General features: G+C 39.6%; 3 protein-coding genes and 1 non-coding gene across 4 annotated transcripts; 2 read left to right on the top strand and 2 right to left on the bottom strand.

Moving 5' to 3' along the window:
• Positions 1-1,810: 1,810 nt before the first annotated feature.
• LOC121746514 (10 kDa chaperonin, mitochondrial-like) lies at positions 1,811-2,692 on the bottom strand. Its single transcript, XM_042140389.1, has 3 exons — positions 2,413-2,692; positions 2,193-2,332; positions 1,811-2,113 (listed from the first exon to the last, which is right to left on the bottom strand). Exons 1-3 carry the CDS (start codon positions 2,515-2,517, stop codon positions 2,065-2,067), a joined length of 294 nt encoding a protein of 97 aa, XP_041996323.1. The 5' UTR covers positions 2,518-2,692; the 3' UTR covers positions 1,811-2,064.
• Positions 2,693-3,581: 889 nt separating this feature from the next.
• Positions 3,582-4,259, bottom strand: LOC121746513 (10 kDa chaperonin, mitochondrial-like). The gene is made up of 3 exons (XM_042140388.1): positions 4,059-4,259; positions 3,839-3,978; positions 3,582-3,757 (listed from the first exon to the last, which is right to left on the bottom strand). Exons 1-3 carry the CDS (start codon positions 4,161-4,163, stop codon positions 3,709-3,711), a joined length of 294 nt encoding a protein of 97 aa, XP_041996322.1. The 5' UTR covers positions 4,164-4,259; the 3' UTR covers positions 3,582-3,708.
• Positions 4,260-6,079: 1,820 nt separating this feature from the next.
• Positions 6,080-6,161, top strand: TRNAS-AGA. The gene has a single exon. It is a non-coding gene; the product is annotated as a tRNA-Ser (tRNA).
• Positions 6,162-9,011: 2,850 nt separating this feature from the next.
• LOC121746971 (nudix hydrolase 25-like) lies at positions 9,012-11,280 on the top strand. Its single transcript, XM_042140943.1, has 6 exons — positions 9,012-9,217; positions 9,658-9,708; positions 10,018-10,110; positions 10,246-10,340; positions 10,798-10,909; positions 10,985-11,280. The coding sequence occupies exons 1-6, from the start codon at positions 9,152-9,154 to the stop codon at positions 11,084-11,086; spliced, it is 519 nt and encodes a 172-aa protein (XP_041996877.1). The 5' UTR covers positions 9,012-9,151; the 3' UTR covers positions 11,087-11,280.
• Positions 11,281-17,712: the final 6,432 nt, after the last annotated feature.

Raw genomic sequence — 17,712 nt, 5'->3', positions numbered from 1 at the left:
CATCCAAAATAAAACACAATCGTTCAAACACAATCCGCCTCAAACCCTCCGCCGCCTCAAAACCCGCCGCCGCAACCCATGTCGCCTCAAAACCCTCCTGTACGAGCTCCGACTCAAAATCAGTCGTGACCACCACTACTTTATCCGGACCGTCTGTTGTACAAAGAACGCTCCATAACTGTTCACGAACTGCAGCCGTCGTCGGACCCTCTGTTTGTCGCTGAAGAGAAGAGAATGAAGAAAGTGTTCTTCGTCATTTTATGTGTTTTTAACAATTATTTTTTATATTTTTTGAAATAATTAAAAATATTAATTAAAATGGTTACTTTTGGTCAAAACCTGCTTAAATGCCACTGACCGTCTGTTTTAGATGGCTCTGTCAATTTAGGACTGATTCCGGTCCGAGTTCATCTGTGAGGGACCAAATAATTAAAAAAATAATGTTCAGGATCAAATTCATAAAACGACCATACATTTAGGACCACATTTGACCTTTACTCTTCTCTTTGTATAAGAGTATTAGATTATTCGTAGTATATATATTTTTTCATTATATTTGATCATTTTTTTAGCATCCCTCATCCAAACAGAACTATATGATGGCTTGAGCGAGTAGTGTATAAGTAAAATGTCGAGTAAAATGTTGTGTTTGAAGCTGAAAACCAATCGATTTCCGAGCTATTGGATTTAGGCCAACTACGAACCTATTGCTAATTGGTACTCTTATAAAATAGTGTACAAGAGTGGGACTTAAATACATGATCCATTTCAATTTGTTTAAATACTCAATCCAGTTTATGATCAATTGATTATGATAACATAGGAGTACTTCCATGTATACTGCTATTTCTTTAGCTAAAAGTTTTATTCTCTACTTTAATTCTCTTCAAACTTAAATTAATAAATATTTTTCAAAAAAATGTCATGCCCAATAGAAATCAATTACTTGTGGAGCACCCGCAACGCCTCTCGCGGGTATCCCTTATCTCGTCCCTCCGAGACGAGACGGGCGCGGGACGTGTAGCAGCGTCCCGTCTCGTCCCCTGCCCGCTGAGACACCCGTCCCGCCGAGAAGGCGCGCGAGACAGCTCGCCAAGCGCCTGCGCGACGTGGCGCGCGCTGGAGCCACGCGTGACGCCCATTCGCCGGCCCGCGAGTGGGAGTCGTTACGCTAACGCAATAAATCATTTTTTAAAAAAAATCAAATTTAATAATTAAAAAAATTTTAAAAATAAAAAAGGTCATATGACTGTTCAACGGTAATTTTTTTAAAAAATTATTTTTTTTCTTTTTTATTCTATAAATACTCCTCTTTCACACACAAAAACACACATCTATTCTTCTCAAATCATCTCTCTTTCCACTCCAATTTTCATCTCAAATCATTTCTTTTATTCTTCTCCCAAATTTTAGTCATTCATGGATCCATTTGAACAAATGCGTCGAATAATGGAAAAATCGCTTGAAGAAGATCGACGTAGGGAGGCAGAGGAAGCCGCGCCGCCCCAAAGACGATCCCGGACTTACATCCATCGGATCCCGAACCTATTCTACCGCCCACGCCCAACTCCAAGATGATATAATGGAACTCATTTGGACAAAATTTGACAACCGGTAGAAAGAGTGAGTGAAAGAAATTAAATTGTGTATTTTTCATTTTTTAAAGATTTTTAATTATGTATTTTAATTTTTTAAAAATTTTGAGTTGTAATTTTATTTTATAAAGTGGGTTTTTATTAATTGAATTTGTTGAAAATAAAAATAAAAAATAAAATTAAATAAATTGTTAAGGGATGAGATGATTATGAAATTAATAAGAGAAGGAAAATTGGAGGTTCGATCTCTTCATTAATAATGAAGTGAAAAGTACAATGGGCCCAAAGAATGAAGAGACACATGGCCTAATATACCACAAGAGCCGATTTAGAAGAGCATAAAAAACGATATAAACGAAATATTCGTTGATTATTGGAATTGAAGAAAAAGAGTTGACAACAATGTGCAGCATCACTAGACACTAAACTCTCCAATACTCGCATATTCAACATTGAGATCCCCGATGAATCAATGGTGCAGTGTACCCAAAATATCTTCGTCCCTATACAAATGGTACCTGCTTCCCAACCAAACCAATTAGCAACACAGAAAGTGAGAGGAGAGGAGAGAGATAGTATTGGAAAATGAGATCTCACTCTTTTTCGCCTAATTTGATTTCCGTCCCGCCATATTCAGGCAACAGAACCTCGTCACCTTCCTTCACCGTAACCGGAATATGATTTCCGGCAACGTCGCGACCTCCGGGTCCGACTGCAATCACCTTTCCAGAGTTCAGCTGCAGACAAATCCATGCCGGTAATTATAGATCCACGATTCAAAATAAGATAATATAGTTATGAGGAAATGTGATTTAACCTTGGAGGATTTCTCCGGGAGGAGGATTCCAGCTGCGGTTTGGGAAGGGGGCACTAATTTCTCCACCAGCACCCTGTTCAAGGTTGGGATTAAGCGTTTCGCCATTTTCGATTGATGTGATTGAATTGGAAAGTGATGATGGAATACGAGGGATGAAGTAGAAGGTTCTAGGGTTTTACCAATTTCAGATTGGGCTACTTATTTCGAATTGGGCCGTTTCTATGTCCAATTCGTACTGTATGAGCAATTTAAAACCAAAGCCCAAACTTATTGTTTTAGTGTAGATTTGGAGATAGACATACAATTATTAAATCTCGGAGCTCAAAAGGTCATCCGAGTTATCCTTTTGTTTGGCTACTTATCCTTGTTGGAATAATTAATCCAACATCTTTAACTTGAACTTATTCGACTCAAATTCCAACAATATGAAGGTACATTTTCAAGATCAGCAGTGAACTCTTCAACTCCAATTCCAACAATATGAAGGGGCATTTCCAAGATCAGCAGTGAACCACAACACCGGCTGCAAAAAGCGCAGTTTCTAACATAATAATGACAGTTATAGACTTATAGTCATGGTGACTCTCATCTTCCTCAGGCCCATCTTCCAGTACGCACCCAATGTCATCTCGGGGGCCATCATTGCCACGGCTGTCATCGGCCTAATAGACGCCCCGGCTGCTTGTGAGATATGGAAATTAACAAATACGGAGTATGATTTCCTAGTCATGCTTTGAGCCTTTTTTGGAGTCCTTTTCATCTCTGTTGAGCATGGCCTAGCCATAGCAGTTACTACTTACTATACTACTAACACTCCAAACATTATAACTAACTCACAATCATCATATAATGCTATGGAAATTAATCTGCAGGTTGGAGTGTCTATCTTCAAGACCTACTACAGAGGCCTAATACCAATAAATTATACTCAGTAACATCACTACTTTTCCTCTGTTTTTCTGCCATCAATAAAATCTAGTGTTTGAAGCCGAAAACTAACCTATTTCAGAGCTAAAGGATTCATCCCAGTTTATGCTAATTTGATTATTGCTTTCATTATGATCTACTACTACTTTGGGCAATCTTGGTTTGCTCAAATTCATAATATACCCATTATATTTATAAAAAAAGATGATCTACAAGAGCTGAATTAGAAGGAGAATGGCATATAAAAACAAAATATTCGTTTATTAATGGAATTCAAGAAAAGAGTGAACAACAATGTGCATCACATCACTACTTCAATACACACTAAACTCCAATACTAGCAAATTTGATATTGAGATTTCCGATGAATCAATGGTGCAGGGTCCCCAAGATATCTTCATCCCTATACAAATGGTACCTGCTTCGCAACCAAACGAATTAGCAACACAGAAAAAGAGAGGAGATGATAGAGAGATAGTATTGAAAAATGAGATCTCACTCTTTTTCGCCTAATTTGATTTGCGTCCCGCCATACTCAGGCAACAGAACCTCGTCGCCTTCCTTCACCGCAACCGGAATATGATTTCCGGCGGCGTCACGCCCTCCCGGTCCGACTGCAATCACCTTTCCAGAGTTCAACTGCAGAAAAATCCATGTCCGCAGTTACAGATCCACGATTCAGAATAAGATACTATAAACATGAAGAAATATGATTTGACCTTGGAGGATTTCTCAGGTAGGAGGATTCCAGCTGCAGTTTGGGAAGGGGGCACTAATTTCTCCACAAGCACCCTGTTCAAGGTTGGGATTAAGCGTTTCGCCATTTCCGATTGATGAAATTCAACAACAGCTGCAGATAATTGATTAGGAAATATTTGGTGGAAGAATATGACGAAGTTCTTCGCTTAGGTGTATAAATCTCTAGGGTTTCTAGGGTTTTTATCAATTTCCAATTGGGCTCGATTTGGGTGGGCCGATGTCCAATCCATATTATCTGGGCAATTTCAAATTAAAGCCCAAAATTATTAGTCATTTTGAGAGAGACATACATTTATCAAATCTTGGAGCTCAAAAGGTCATCCGAATAGTCATTTTATGTTATCAATTTCATTAGTTGAATCTAGTAGCTGAATTGAATTGAATTGAGTTGAGTTAGTTCAATTTCATTATTTTCTTAGCAGTCCTTTTCTTAACGGGAGCATCAAACAGACCCTAAACTTACAATTATTGTGTTTCTCAATATCTACCATACGGAGTACTCACTCCGTCCTAGTTTAGGAGTGCAATTTAGTTAGGGCACGAGTTTTAAGAAATTGTTTGAGTGTGTAATAATTGAAGTAGGGTCATGGTTGTTGGAGTGTGTGATAATTGAAGGGGAAGGGATCCTCTGTGATAAAAAAAAAAACAAAGCAGGCTCTGCTGTGCTTGAAACGGCAGAAGACAATGAATGAAACGCAAGAGAGGAGATGCTTTTCTTTTCTTTCGTTGTGTACTATTAATTTAATCATTATAGGCACATATCTCATTGTTATTCTTTTCAAAATTTAACGACATTTTCTAAATGAGTTCGTATTTTAGTTTATTGATTTAATTGAAAATTGTAATATATTTGTATTTATTTCACAAAAAGTGAAATAACATAAAAAAAAAAGAAGAGAAAGGGATATAAAAAATTTGCAGACAAATTACACTAGATCTGTTTTTAATACTCCACTAACTCAAATATGTTAAACGTATTATATGTTTTAATTACAGCCTTGGTGATTTTAAATCTATGCATTTAATAAAATGGTGTGAATAAAAAAGAAAAGACCACAACCATTTTCCCTTTTGTTTTTTTTTGATATTTTATTTTTATTAAAACTCTCAAATATATTATAGTTTTCAATTAAATTAATAACTTAACATACTTGAAGATTCTATATGATATTAGAGATTATTCTTAGAATAAATTATTAGCTTTAAACATTTAGAAATAAAAAGTGCTATAGAAAATAATACTTAAACAAGAAAGATGTAAAATATAAATATTAAACACAAAAAAACAGACATATATATTCAATACCATGATCATAATTTATAAGTGTTTTAATAGTATGTAAATGTAATTTAATTTTATTGTGTTTTTTAGTATACAAATAAAAATATTCCACAATGAAAATAAATAGTAGTCGTATATCTCAAAAAAGGAAGAGAAAATAAACAATTTATACAAATATAAAAGTATTATTAAAAGTAAAAAGAAAAAGATATGTAAAATTTGACTTAGCATATTTTCAATATGAAATCATTTGGAAAATATTGGTAAAATCATTTTTAAAAGTCGTAAGAAGAGCTCGTATATATATTGACTAAAGTAATAATACTACATGAAAGAAAAGAAAAGGTTCCACCATCTCCCCTCTTGCGTTTCATTCGTTGTCTGCTGCTGTTTCAAGCACAACAGGGCCTGCTGTATTTTTTTTAACATAACAGAGGATCCCTCTCCTAATTGAAGTGAGATAGTGGAAAGTGAGATCCTTTTGACTTTTTGTATGTTTAGGATTTTGTTTTGTTTTATTTTTATGAAAGTAATGACATTTAGGTGTAAATTTCATCAACAATGAGGTTAAATTTTAAATCTAAATATGATCAATTTTAAATGAGACTCTTAAATTGGGACAGACAAAAAATGACGACATGGAGTATTCCATTTCTATAAAGCAGACAAATACACTTAAACAAAAACACTTGCAAGAACGTGGTCGTGCCAGAGTGGTTATCGGGCATGACTAGAAATCATGTGGGCTCTGCCCGCGCAGGTTCGAATCCTGCCGACCACGGTTTTAAGTTATTTGTTTTTTGTTGGAATCTGAATCTGAATCTGAATCTAAATCTAACTTAGATATTGGGATGATGATCCATCATCTTAAACTTACTAATTCAACTCCAATTCGAACAATATTAAAGTGCATTTTCAAGATCAGAATTGAACCACAATGTGGGTAACAGCCATGGTAAATCTCAGTATACTCAATGTCATCTTGGGGGCCATCATTGCCACGGCTGTCATCGTCATAAATCATAATAGACGCCCCGGCATATGGAAAATTGACAAATTAGGAGAAATATCTTTCTGATGAGAACTCTACAAATTGGATAAATATGTGATGTTCAATCTAAAATTGAGTTTTACATGTAAATGGCATGAAAAATAGTTGTAGAAAACAAAAACATGACACGGGAAAAAACGGAGACTTTTCAAAAGCTATGGCACCTGAGGAACTTTTATACATACACTACTATTACATGAAGAATAATGACCTTAACTTAGGCAATTAATAAATTTATAATGCAAGTGAACAGAAATTCCATCAGTATGAGATTCTTATTTCCATTAATCCATCAAATGTCAACGCCTACCTTTTTCCCCACCAAACACCCTTATCTATCCACCACCGGAATCAAGACAATCAAGTGCAAAAGCTTCACATCACCATTACAAGAATTATATTTATATTTGAATTTAGACTTTTTTGGTGAGGCCATGAGAGCATGCGCAAAGGCGTGCTTAGTGCTTAAGTACAGCACTACGGCTGCTTTAGGGCATCAGCAGTGGGGCGCCCTAAGGCACGCCCTAAACCCCGTCCTATGCACCACCACGTCAGCATTTTATCCCCCTACCCTTTCACCTGCAGTTGGACGCCCTATAAGCCGCCCTAAGGGGCGCCCTAAGCATTTTCTTTTATTTGAATATTTAAATAAATACAAAAATTGGAAAAAACCTTCATTTCATTTATAAAATTAATACATTACAATACGAATTAAAAAAAATACGCAAACTCAGCGACGACGGTTACGGGCCCACACTTCTTCAATCATGTCGTTCATGAGCTGAGCATGGTCTTGTTGGTTGCGCATTGAGGCCTGTCTAGATAGAACCTCATTGAAACCCGTCGGTAATCCTCGAGCGAGGGGAGCGGTCACCCTGTTAGAGGAGCTAGATGCACCTTCATCATCGGTCCAATCGGTGATGCTCTCAGGAAAGCCGTGCGCCGTCTCGTGCATCTTCATCAGGCCCTGACAATCTACAGCAGTCGGCTTTCGCAAATATGTGTCGATGTAAGCCTCCACAACTCCCCTACAAAATCTCTTCAGGCACTCGCGGCCTGTTGTCTCTCTGAAGTGGAGGTACTCGTCGAACATATCCGCCGTGGTGCCGTAGGCCAACTGACGGAGTGCAACCGTGCACTTCTGCAACGGCGTAAGTCCGGGTCTGCCGATGTCATCTTCCTGATACTGGAAGTATTCATCACGTGACTCCAACGTCTGGACAATGCTGAGAAAAAGGTAACGAGACATTCTAAACTTGCAGCGAAAAACAGTCGGGCCCCACCGTGGTTGCTCGGAAAAATAGTCTGCAACTAGATGTTCGTGAGCTGCTGCGTGTTCGCGCAGGACAAACGTCCGACGTCGAATAGGCCTGGGGATCTGCTCCGCTGCCACTGCCGCCTTCTCTCACTGCATTTCGGTTAAGCATTCCGCCATTGCGTCTTGAACGACTGCATTTAAGGCTTGAGTCCAGGCCGGACTACCGCCCTCCGAGGAACTCCGGTCGTCGTCGTGGTTCATTTTGGTTTGTGAGAGATGGAGAAATGTGAGAGATGAGAGAAATGAAAGATGCGAGAAATGTTCGTATGAAAAATAGAATGAGAAACGAGATTTAATAAATAGACAAAATTCGAAAAAAAAACGCGTTGCATCGTTCGCGTCGCCCACAGTGGGCGAACGATGGCGCGGACGATGTCATATCGTCCGCGCTTCCTCCGCGGACTATCTGTCGGGCGAGGACGACGCATCGTTCATCGTCCGCGCACCCACAGTGGCGGACGATGGCGCGCGCGAGGAATCGGACGGCCTATCGTCCGCCCCACTGTGGGTGCCCTTAAGTACGATTTCTAACGTGCGGATGCATGCAAAAACACATTGAATTATCGGCTAATAGGTAGTTAACCACACAATAAATTTTGTTGTTTTTAGTCGAAATTAAATTTAAATAAAAAATAACTATGTTCCTCCCACTAAATAATAATAATAACATCATTAATAATAATAACATTAATAATAACAACGACTAAATTAAAAAATTCCCACGTTTAGATGAGCACGATAAGCAGTTAAGCAGAAAAAGTCTTTTTGAACTCAACGCAGTCCATGTCATCATCAGCTCATTCTTAGAGCATCCGCAATGGCGAACTTCGACGCAGAATTCCCACGGACGTGGCGGAATTCCGTGGCGGACGTCCGCCATTAGGCCACACACGAACAGATACGGAATTCAGAAGAGGACGTCGCTGGTCCGCGGCCTTCCGTGGAATTCCGCGCGGAATTCCGTCCTGACGTCCGCCATTGCGTGGGCTGTCACGGAATTCCGCACGAAATTCCGGCCTTTGCATTAAATATTTTTTTGATTTTCTATAAATACATCCCGTTGAATTCCGCGGTGAGAAATTTTAATTCCGTAAATTCTTTACTTCCGAAAATTGATTAATTTGTGAATTTTTTTATGTGGGAATTCTGTGCAAAGGGAATTTCGTATGAAATGGCAGAGCAGTGAGAAGTCCTTATAATGTGGCAGTGCCGGGAATTCCACCGGGACATCCGCCCCCTGCGGATGCCCTTACAGTGCATATTAATGGGTTTGACTTTCTGCTAAGTAATATTCTGATAGTGATCTGTTTTTTTCCAGAGATTCTCTCTCTTCCCCAATCCCCCTCTCAAATTTTCCATTCTTTTGGAGACACCGCTAATTTCAGCCAAGGAGAGAGAATCAATGGAGGGTCTGCCCTCTGGTTATCGCCCTAACGTTGGAGTATGTCTCATCAATGATGGCAATATGGTAAGTATAGAAGGGCAAAAGAAAAACCCAATCTTTGTTATCATGGGACAAAAAAAACGCCTTCTTGATTTAGTATTGGTGTTGATGTTTGTGCATTTCTGAGTAATTTGATAATGGGTGGTATGTTTTCAGTTTGCTTTGTTGTTTCGTGCCATCAAAATGCAATCTTTTTGGTTCCATTTGATTAGTAATAATGAGGGTATGTAGAGATATCTTGTAGTAATTTTCATAAACAGTCTTGTTTTTTTTCTGATAATTTCTTAAGTTATTTAGTTTATCCCAAATCCCTCTTATAGTTTAGTATGGAGTATAGGTTTTTAGATGGTTTTGTCTTTTGCTCCTTTCTCCATTCTCGCTTGTCCAATTTATTGTTTTATCTCTCCTGTTGTTGATTTGTTTCTATGCCCATGTTAAATTTGTAATTTTAATTTGATTTGCAGGTATTTGTAGCATCAAGACTGAATGTTCCTGGAGCATGGCAGATGCCTCAGGTAAAGCCACAGTTAGTTTAAACTTTGAAATAGAGATATTTGTTTCACTTAAATTTTGATTTAAAATAACTTGCTACAAATCTCTGTTTGACTGTAAGTGTATATTTGGATGCTGAAACCACTAAAGAAACCATTTTTATGAAGCTGCTTGTTTATGTATGTATGACTATGTTGAGCATCTCGAGCTTGCTCGTGTGAAAGGCGCTGGTAGTCGGTTATAGGATTAAAAACAATTCAAAGATATAGTAATACTAATTTCTTATCTGATATTGCTTTGCTGACTGGAGATTTTTTACATAACTTGCATAGGGAGGTATTGAAGAAGGAGAGGAACCGAGGTCTGCAGCAATCAGAGAATTGAGGGAAGAAACTGGAGTAGTCTCTGCTGAAGTAATAGACGAGGTTTGTTATAGACTTATAGTTGATGACTTCTCACTACGCGATAACTATTGAATAAATGAGCTACTGATGCTGATTATTTGCTTAAAAAGTGTGAACAAGTTTTTTACTCGTTTCTCAAGTTGTATGAATCATCAGGTTCCTGAATGGTTGACGTATGACTTCCCTCCGGCTGTAAAATCAAAAGTGAATCGACTCTGGGGTGGAGAATGGCACGGGCAGGCACAGAAGTGGTAAGTTCATGACCTGGTTTTATGTAGTTCGAATGTTGTCAGATTCCTTGAATACCCTTCTAGATGTTGAAGAGTCAATTTTGGGAATGGCTTGATGTACTCGAACAAGCACGTGTCGTTTAGATTTTGTGCGCCAACAAACAAGAAATTTGGACTCTTGGGTTCTTGTTGATACATATCGGCCTAGACTACATTTATCAGTTTATGTAGTGATGTCTCTCTGTGGCAAAGTTACCTTATCTCGTGGAAAACAGCCGCTGTGCCAAATTGTGCACTAGCGCGACTCGACATTCTATTGAATGATATGTTGTCACTAGTTTGATACACAACACAGCCTCACCAGTGCCTTAGTTTATACTACAATTTATTTGTCCATAAAAGCTTATTTATGGCGACTCTTAATTTTCTATTGTTAATTTGTTAATGGACATTGCTAATTGATTAATTACACTCACAGGTTTCTGATGAGATTCACAGCAGAAGAAAGTGAAATCAATTTAGCAAATGGTGAAGCAGATCCAGAATTCTCAGAATGGAAATGGGCTACCCCTGAAGAAGTCGTCGAGCAGGTATTCTCCCCTTGCTGACTCTCAACTCCCGTCATCTTCATCGACACATGCTAACCGTGTTTTCATAATGACCAGGCAGTCGACTACAAGAGGCCTACCTACGAGGAAGTCATGAAACATTTCCAGCCTTATTTCACTTCTGGAAAAGCTACAAAGTGCTACTCAACCAAATGGTGAAAATTACACTACACCTAGTCTTGCCTTGCACCTTTTCTTGATGTTGTTGTTGTCGTCGTCAACTTTGCTATAATTATTACAGCATATGTACTCACTATAAATGTATATGGGGTTTCAACTTCCAGATTAGGTTTCTGTTTCTAAAAAAAGTGATTCCTCAATAATAGTATTGTGGTTTTCTATGTTTCATATCATTGGATTAGCCTACTTGTGTTTTAGAGCATCCGCAACGCTGCTCTCTCGGACGGACGGCGCCCGTGCCGCTGGCGCGGCTTTGTGCTGTCCGCCGCTGTGCTCTTGCCACGGGCACGTCCGTGCCGCTGAGCAGGCTGATGTGGCGCAACGGGATTGGCCAACGGCAAAGCCGTTGGCATTTTCAAATTTTTTTTTTAAAAAATCAAATTTAATTTAAAAAATCTTTTTTAAATAAAAAAAATATTTTCCGACTTTCCAATAAATTATATCCGTTTTCTCCCCACTTTTAATTTATTTTCAAATTTTTTCCCCAAATTCACATTTTCATCTATAAATACCTCCACTTCCACAAAAAAAATTTCCTACCACACTACACAATTCTCATCTAAATTCTCTTATCAATTCTCAATCTTTCACTCTTACAAAAAAAATGTCCGGCTCCGGCGATCATCCCTTCGACTCCCGCGGTTGGAACCACGAATGGTTCGGCTCACAACCATTCCCTAGTCCGGAAACGCAATTCTTGGCCCCTCCTCAAACCCAAGGTTCTCAAGTTCCGGGTGGCTATGGCCTTACCCGGTGGACGACCAAGATGCCCTCGATGGGCGATACTGGTGGGCACCCGAACCCAGACCGGGAGGGAGCGGCGGCTCTCAAACTCCTCCTCCTACTTCTCGTGGTGTCCGCACCCCATACACTCCGGCGGAGATGGATCAGTTATTCAAAGTCTATTTGATTATCTCCGAATATCCGGAGGTTGGCACGAACCAAAGCGGGAATAGGTTTTGGTGGCGCGTCTCTCGCCGGTAAAATGAAAACCGCCCGGATGGAACCATCGAGCGCAATGAGAGTATGGTGCGCAATGCCATCTTCAGAGTCAACGAAGAAATCCAAAAGTTCCAGGGGTATTACCTTCAGGAAGAGCGGTCGGCAGGGAGCGGCATGAGGGAGCTCGACATCATCAGTGCCGCCTTGGCGACCTACCAATCCCAACATTACAAACCATTCAAGTATATCAGTGCTTGGCAGGAGGTGCGTGTGCATCCGAAGTATAAGGGAGGCGTATCATCCTCCTTCAGCAAACGGTTGAGGTCGGTATCCCTATCCGACGTCTGCGAGGATGAGGTGGCTAGCCAGCTTGGCAGAGCTAACTTGGTATCCCCGACGCCGGCCCGAGCAGTTCCCAACGCCGGCCGCAAGGAAGGAAGAAGGCGACAACCAACCGCCGTCGCGCCGCGACTCCATCCGCCCCCGCTCTCGCTCCCGCTCCCTTTGTGCCACCTCAACCCCCTCCAACTCGTTGTGGACCCTTTTGACTCAACTCAATTTGGGCAATAGGTCTCGGATGACTTCCGAGCAACTTGATTCATATTTGGCAATGATACGGGTCTCCGAAAAACATTGGGGATAGGGCCAGAGGACTAGTCTTCCACGGGGTATTTTTTAGCCTTTAATTATGTACTCCCTCCGTCCCGCACTACTCGCACGTATTTCCTTTTTGGGCGTCCCAAGTTACTTGCACTCTTTCCATTTTTAGTAAAAATTTTCACCTATAGCCGTCATTTTTGACTTTCCTATACACTCATTCCTTAATCTCCGTGCCGAAAAGGAAATGAGCGAGTAGCTCGGGACGGAGGGAGTATTTTTTATTTTTTAGTTTTTTAATTATGTATTTTTTATTTTTTAGGATTTTAAGTTTGTAATTTTTATTTTTTAGGATTTAATTACGTAATTTTTATATTTTAATGTATTTTTAGTAATTAAAGTATTTAAATTAAATAATGGAATGGTGGGACTTTTGAGCATGTACTTGCAGAAGAGCATGGATGTAAGTGTTGTGCTCTTGGGGAAGAGCATGGAGTAAAAAATTAATAAAAGTGGATTCGGGCTCACATCCGTGCTCTTTAACAAGAGCACGGATGTGGATGCTCTCGTTCAGCTGCAAATAAAAAAGAGTTGCTATTTTAGGTTAGTTTAAGTTCACATGGCTGATATCAAATAAATGAGTTTTCAAAAGAAAGTTAATAGATCAGCCTCTGACACATGGGTCTTTAATCTTCTGTCTTCATATAGTAGTACTTTTTATATTTAGTAGGTAAGATTTTTAAGAAAATATCTCACTTATTATATGGTATATTGATGGCCCTTCTATATAACTTTACCTGGTAAGATTTTTAAGAAAAGATCTCACTTATTATATGGTATTGAGGGGCCTTCTATATAACTTTACCTTCGTAGTAAGTACTCTCTCCGTCCCACAATAAAAGTCACACTTTGCCATTTTGGTCTGTCCCACAATAAGAGTTACACTTCATTTTTACCATAAATAGTAAATAGGTCTTATATTCCATTAACTCACTCACTAGCATTTTATTATAAAATCAATATAAAATAGTGGGTCTCATATTCCTCTATCTTTTCCAATCCACTATTCTTTATATCTCTTAAAATCTGTGCCCATAATAACAGTGACTTTATGTGGGACGGAGGGAGTATAACTTTTTTATGCACAAACATATTAAAAAAAGCTCTGACTTACAAAAGCTTAATAAGTGAAAGTTATGAACTCTATAATCTACTACTATATAACCACTTGATCATATGTAATCAATCAACTCCATAAAAGTGTGTAAATATTCAACAATTTCACGCAATTTGATGTAGTAGGTCGTACAGTATGTCATAATATCCAAATCCTCGTAGAATGTATTCCATGATTGTCAATAATTCGCCGCCGATTTCAATCTCTACGCAATCCACCGACGAAAAGGTAAAGCTAAACTACCACTTGCCGATTTACTCCCCCAAACACACACACACAATTTTAATCGATTTATTACATTATAGTAATAATTAGTTGCGTTTGTCCTTTTCCATAATCGAATGGACGCAGGGGAGGTTTTACATGTACATACATCGAATTTCTGGGCCATCTTCATTGACTGCTTCCTTTCACCAACATCTCGCCCCATTGGCTCTATTTATTTATATATCTTCCATTTCCTTTAATTCTGGCTCAACTTCACAAATTGAGGCTATATCTTGAGTGATTGATACCTCCATCTCTTTCACTCGCTCTAGTTGATTTCAGTTCACACAAAAATTGGTGGAAGAAGGTTTGCTTTTTTTTTTTTGTTGTGAGTATATTATAGACTAAAAGCCCAAAATGGTCCATAACATTTGGCGTTTTTATGATTTTGGTCCAAAACATTATCTTTTGGATTATTCGGTCCCGCACATTTTAAATCGGGCCACTTTCAGTCCTAATTTGACGGAATTCGTTAAAATTGACAGAATTCAGTGGTCAACGCGATTTGAATTAAATTTGACCAGATTAACAGTTATAACTATGTTTTATTAAGGTTAATACCTAATTAAACCAATACCTAATTAACCTAATTAATCAAAAAAATAAAAATGTAAAATTTAAACATGAAATAAAAAAAAACAAAACTTTAAGGAAAAGCAGGAAAAGCGACGCACAGCATTTGGGCGATTCAACACTTCTTCAAAAATTGGGTGATTCAAAACCCTTCTTCAAAAGGTTGGGCGATTCAACACTTCTTCAAAAATTGGGCGATTAAACCCAATAGATTAAGCGATTCAATCGAGCCGGCGAATCCAAAGCATTTCGCAATGAGTTGGTACGTGTATGACTCCTATCACCGTTGCTTCGGCGATCCGCGTGATAACAAATACACGTTTGAGAGGAGGAGGAAGGCGTTGCACAGTCAACCAGCGCCGAGTGAAAATCGAGAAGGTAAGCTTTACTGCATGTTTAATCTCGTTTTGAAAGTGGTCCCTAATGTTTGTGTCAATTTGTCCGCTATTTGTCTCGATTTTGGCTTATTAGGAATTGAGTTGGCTCGATTTTGTCTTATTTTGAATTGATTTTGTGTATATTCTTTGATTTGTGTTGGTGGGGACCAAGGTTGGGGATGTGTTTTGCTGCTTGTTTACTGTATATGTTTACTGGGACCACACTTTCGGTCTGGAGTTGGGGAACAATCTTGGTAGTGGGGACCACACTTAACATAAATATGTGATTGTTTACTGTATATAGGACTCATACGATTCTCATTTTGCTTTTTATTGCAGATGGTACCTTCACAACAAAAGTACACTATTCTGGATATATGGATGAAAGTCGTGAAAGCCGTGGAAAACAATATGTGGATGAGATGACTGAGAACATGCACGGATGTGACCCGGACAAATGGTCGAAACTTGAAGTAGATGAGTTTGTTGAGACGAAGCTTGGTCTAGATGTAAGTGTGTTGGAATACTTTTACTTGAAGACTGGGATGAATTTAAAAGAAGGCTTGGTCCGCTTATTTGATAATAAATCCGCCATGGAGATGGCTGAAATTGGAGTAAAAGCCGGGATAGTTGATCTCTATGTTGTGAAAACAACAGGGGTTTTGGTCAGTCAAGTAACACAAGACCATGGAGATGATGGAAAGCCGACTGATGGAAGGCTAAATGCTGCTGATAAGGGGAAGAGAAAGGTTGGTGTTGCTGAGGAGGTGCCTCCATATGTTGATAGTGACTATGGCCTTACACAAGACCATGTTGAGGCTAATGTTGATGATAAGGGGAAGAGCAAGGTGGATGTTGTTGCTGAGGAGGTCAATGTGGAGGTGCCTCCATTTGTTGATAGTGACTACGACCTTAGTGATAAGGATGAAGATAATATTATGGCTGCCCATGTGGAAGGGTGGAATAGGGTCGTGGATGAAATGTCAAGGCAGCATACTGATGAAGTTAGTGACAGTGATCAACTTCGTAGTGACTCACCAAGTTCGGCATCTGAAGATGAAGAAGAGCAAGAGCATGATGACGATACAAGGCGTTTGACTAGAAGATATTCGAGTCATCCCTGGAATGACTATTGGCCAATTTATTGAAAAGGTGCACTGTGACATGAAGATCACCATTTTTTCAGGGAAGGCCAAGAGAGCTATGCAACATGCACGTAGGCTGATAGAAGTCGACTTGGTGAAGCAGTACAAGCGCCTACATGACTACAAGGCTGAAATTCAGAGGACTAATCCAGGGAGCACGGTTGTCTTAGCAACGCAGCGGCTTGAGGATGGAAATGAGAGGTTTAAGGCCATTTACATTGCTTACGAAGCATGTAAAACTTCTTTTAAACGCCATTGCAGACGCTTGATAGGCCTAGACGGGTGTCATTTGAAGGGGCAAGCTAAGGGAGTTCTTTTGACAGCCATCGGATTGGATCCGAATGATCAGATTTTTCCCATAGCCTTTGCCGTGGTTCAAATTGAAAATACTGACACATGGAATTGGTTCCTCGGTCTGTTGGTGCACGATTTGGAAATTACAGACTCTAGCAAGTGGACTTTCATCTCGGATAGACAAAAGGTACATTATGCTAACATAGTATGCTTAAAGGTTCCTAAATTTAAGCTAAGGGAATTCTGTGAATGAACCAGAAACTATTCAATATCAAGGGCTAACAAATCTTTTTGTTAATGGCAGGGGCTAATCAATGCCATGAGAAAGTGTTGCCCGCATGCCGAACACCGGATGTGTGTTTGGCATATGCACAACAATTTCAAGAAATTGTTTCCTTCAATTATTTTGAAGGACTTGATTTGGGAGGCAGCTCGGGCAACTAATATTCATGGCTTCGAGAAGGCGATGAATATATTGAAGGAAGAGAATGAGCAAGCATACAAGTGGTTGGAAGATCACACAACGAAGGAGAATTGGAGTCGAGCCTTCTTTGGGTTTGAAGCAAAATGTGACATCCTTGTTAATAACATTTATGAATGTTACAACAAGGTCTTACTATTTGCTCGGGAGAAGCCGTTGTATGGGATGCTCGAGTGTATTAGGATGTATCTCATGGATAGGTTTACCACAAGGAGGAAGATGGGGGCAAGGTTGGAGGATGCTTTTGGCCCGAAAATCAGAAAGAAGCTTGAGAAGACGAAGGATAAGATTGGAGAATGCATGGTGAAAGAGGCCGGGGAGTGGATTTATCAAGTCAATACAAAGTGGAATGACCAATTTGTTGTCGACCTGCGGGACCGCACTTGTAGCTGCAGGCGCTGGATGTTGACTGGATTACCGTGTCAACATGCCATTGCAGCGATTGAGATGACTTCGGAGAATGTTGACGACTTTGTCGCAAAGTGCTACTCTAAGGAAACCTTCGAAATGGTGTATGGAGCCATCATCTATCCAGTCTAAGGACTGCAACTATGGACAAAGACGGCCCACCCGAACGTTATTCCACCCGAGCTGACCAAGCTGCCCGGACGTCCGAAGGGAGCTAGACAAAAGAGCGTGCAAGAGGCTCGAGAAATGACAAAAGAGAAGGCTCGGGCATCCCGTATAGTGCAAGTTAGAGATGACATTAATGGAGGCCAAAAGATGTCACGGAAAGGGTTGATGATGGATTA

The sequence above is a fragment of the Salvia splendens genome, chromosome 9 (assembly GCF_004379255.2).
Source record: "Salvia splendens isolate huo1 chromosome 9, SspV2, whole genome shotgun sequence".
Classification (NCBI taxonomy): Eukaryota; Viridiplantae; Streptophyta; class Magnoliopsida; order Lamiales; family Lamiaceae; genus Salvia; species Salvia splendens.
Note: the sequence above shows the minus strand (reverse complement) of the source record. Positions and strands in the feature narration are given on the sequence as shown.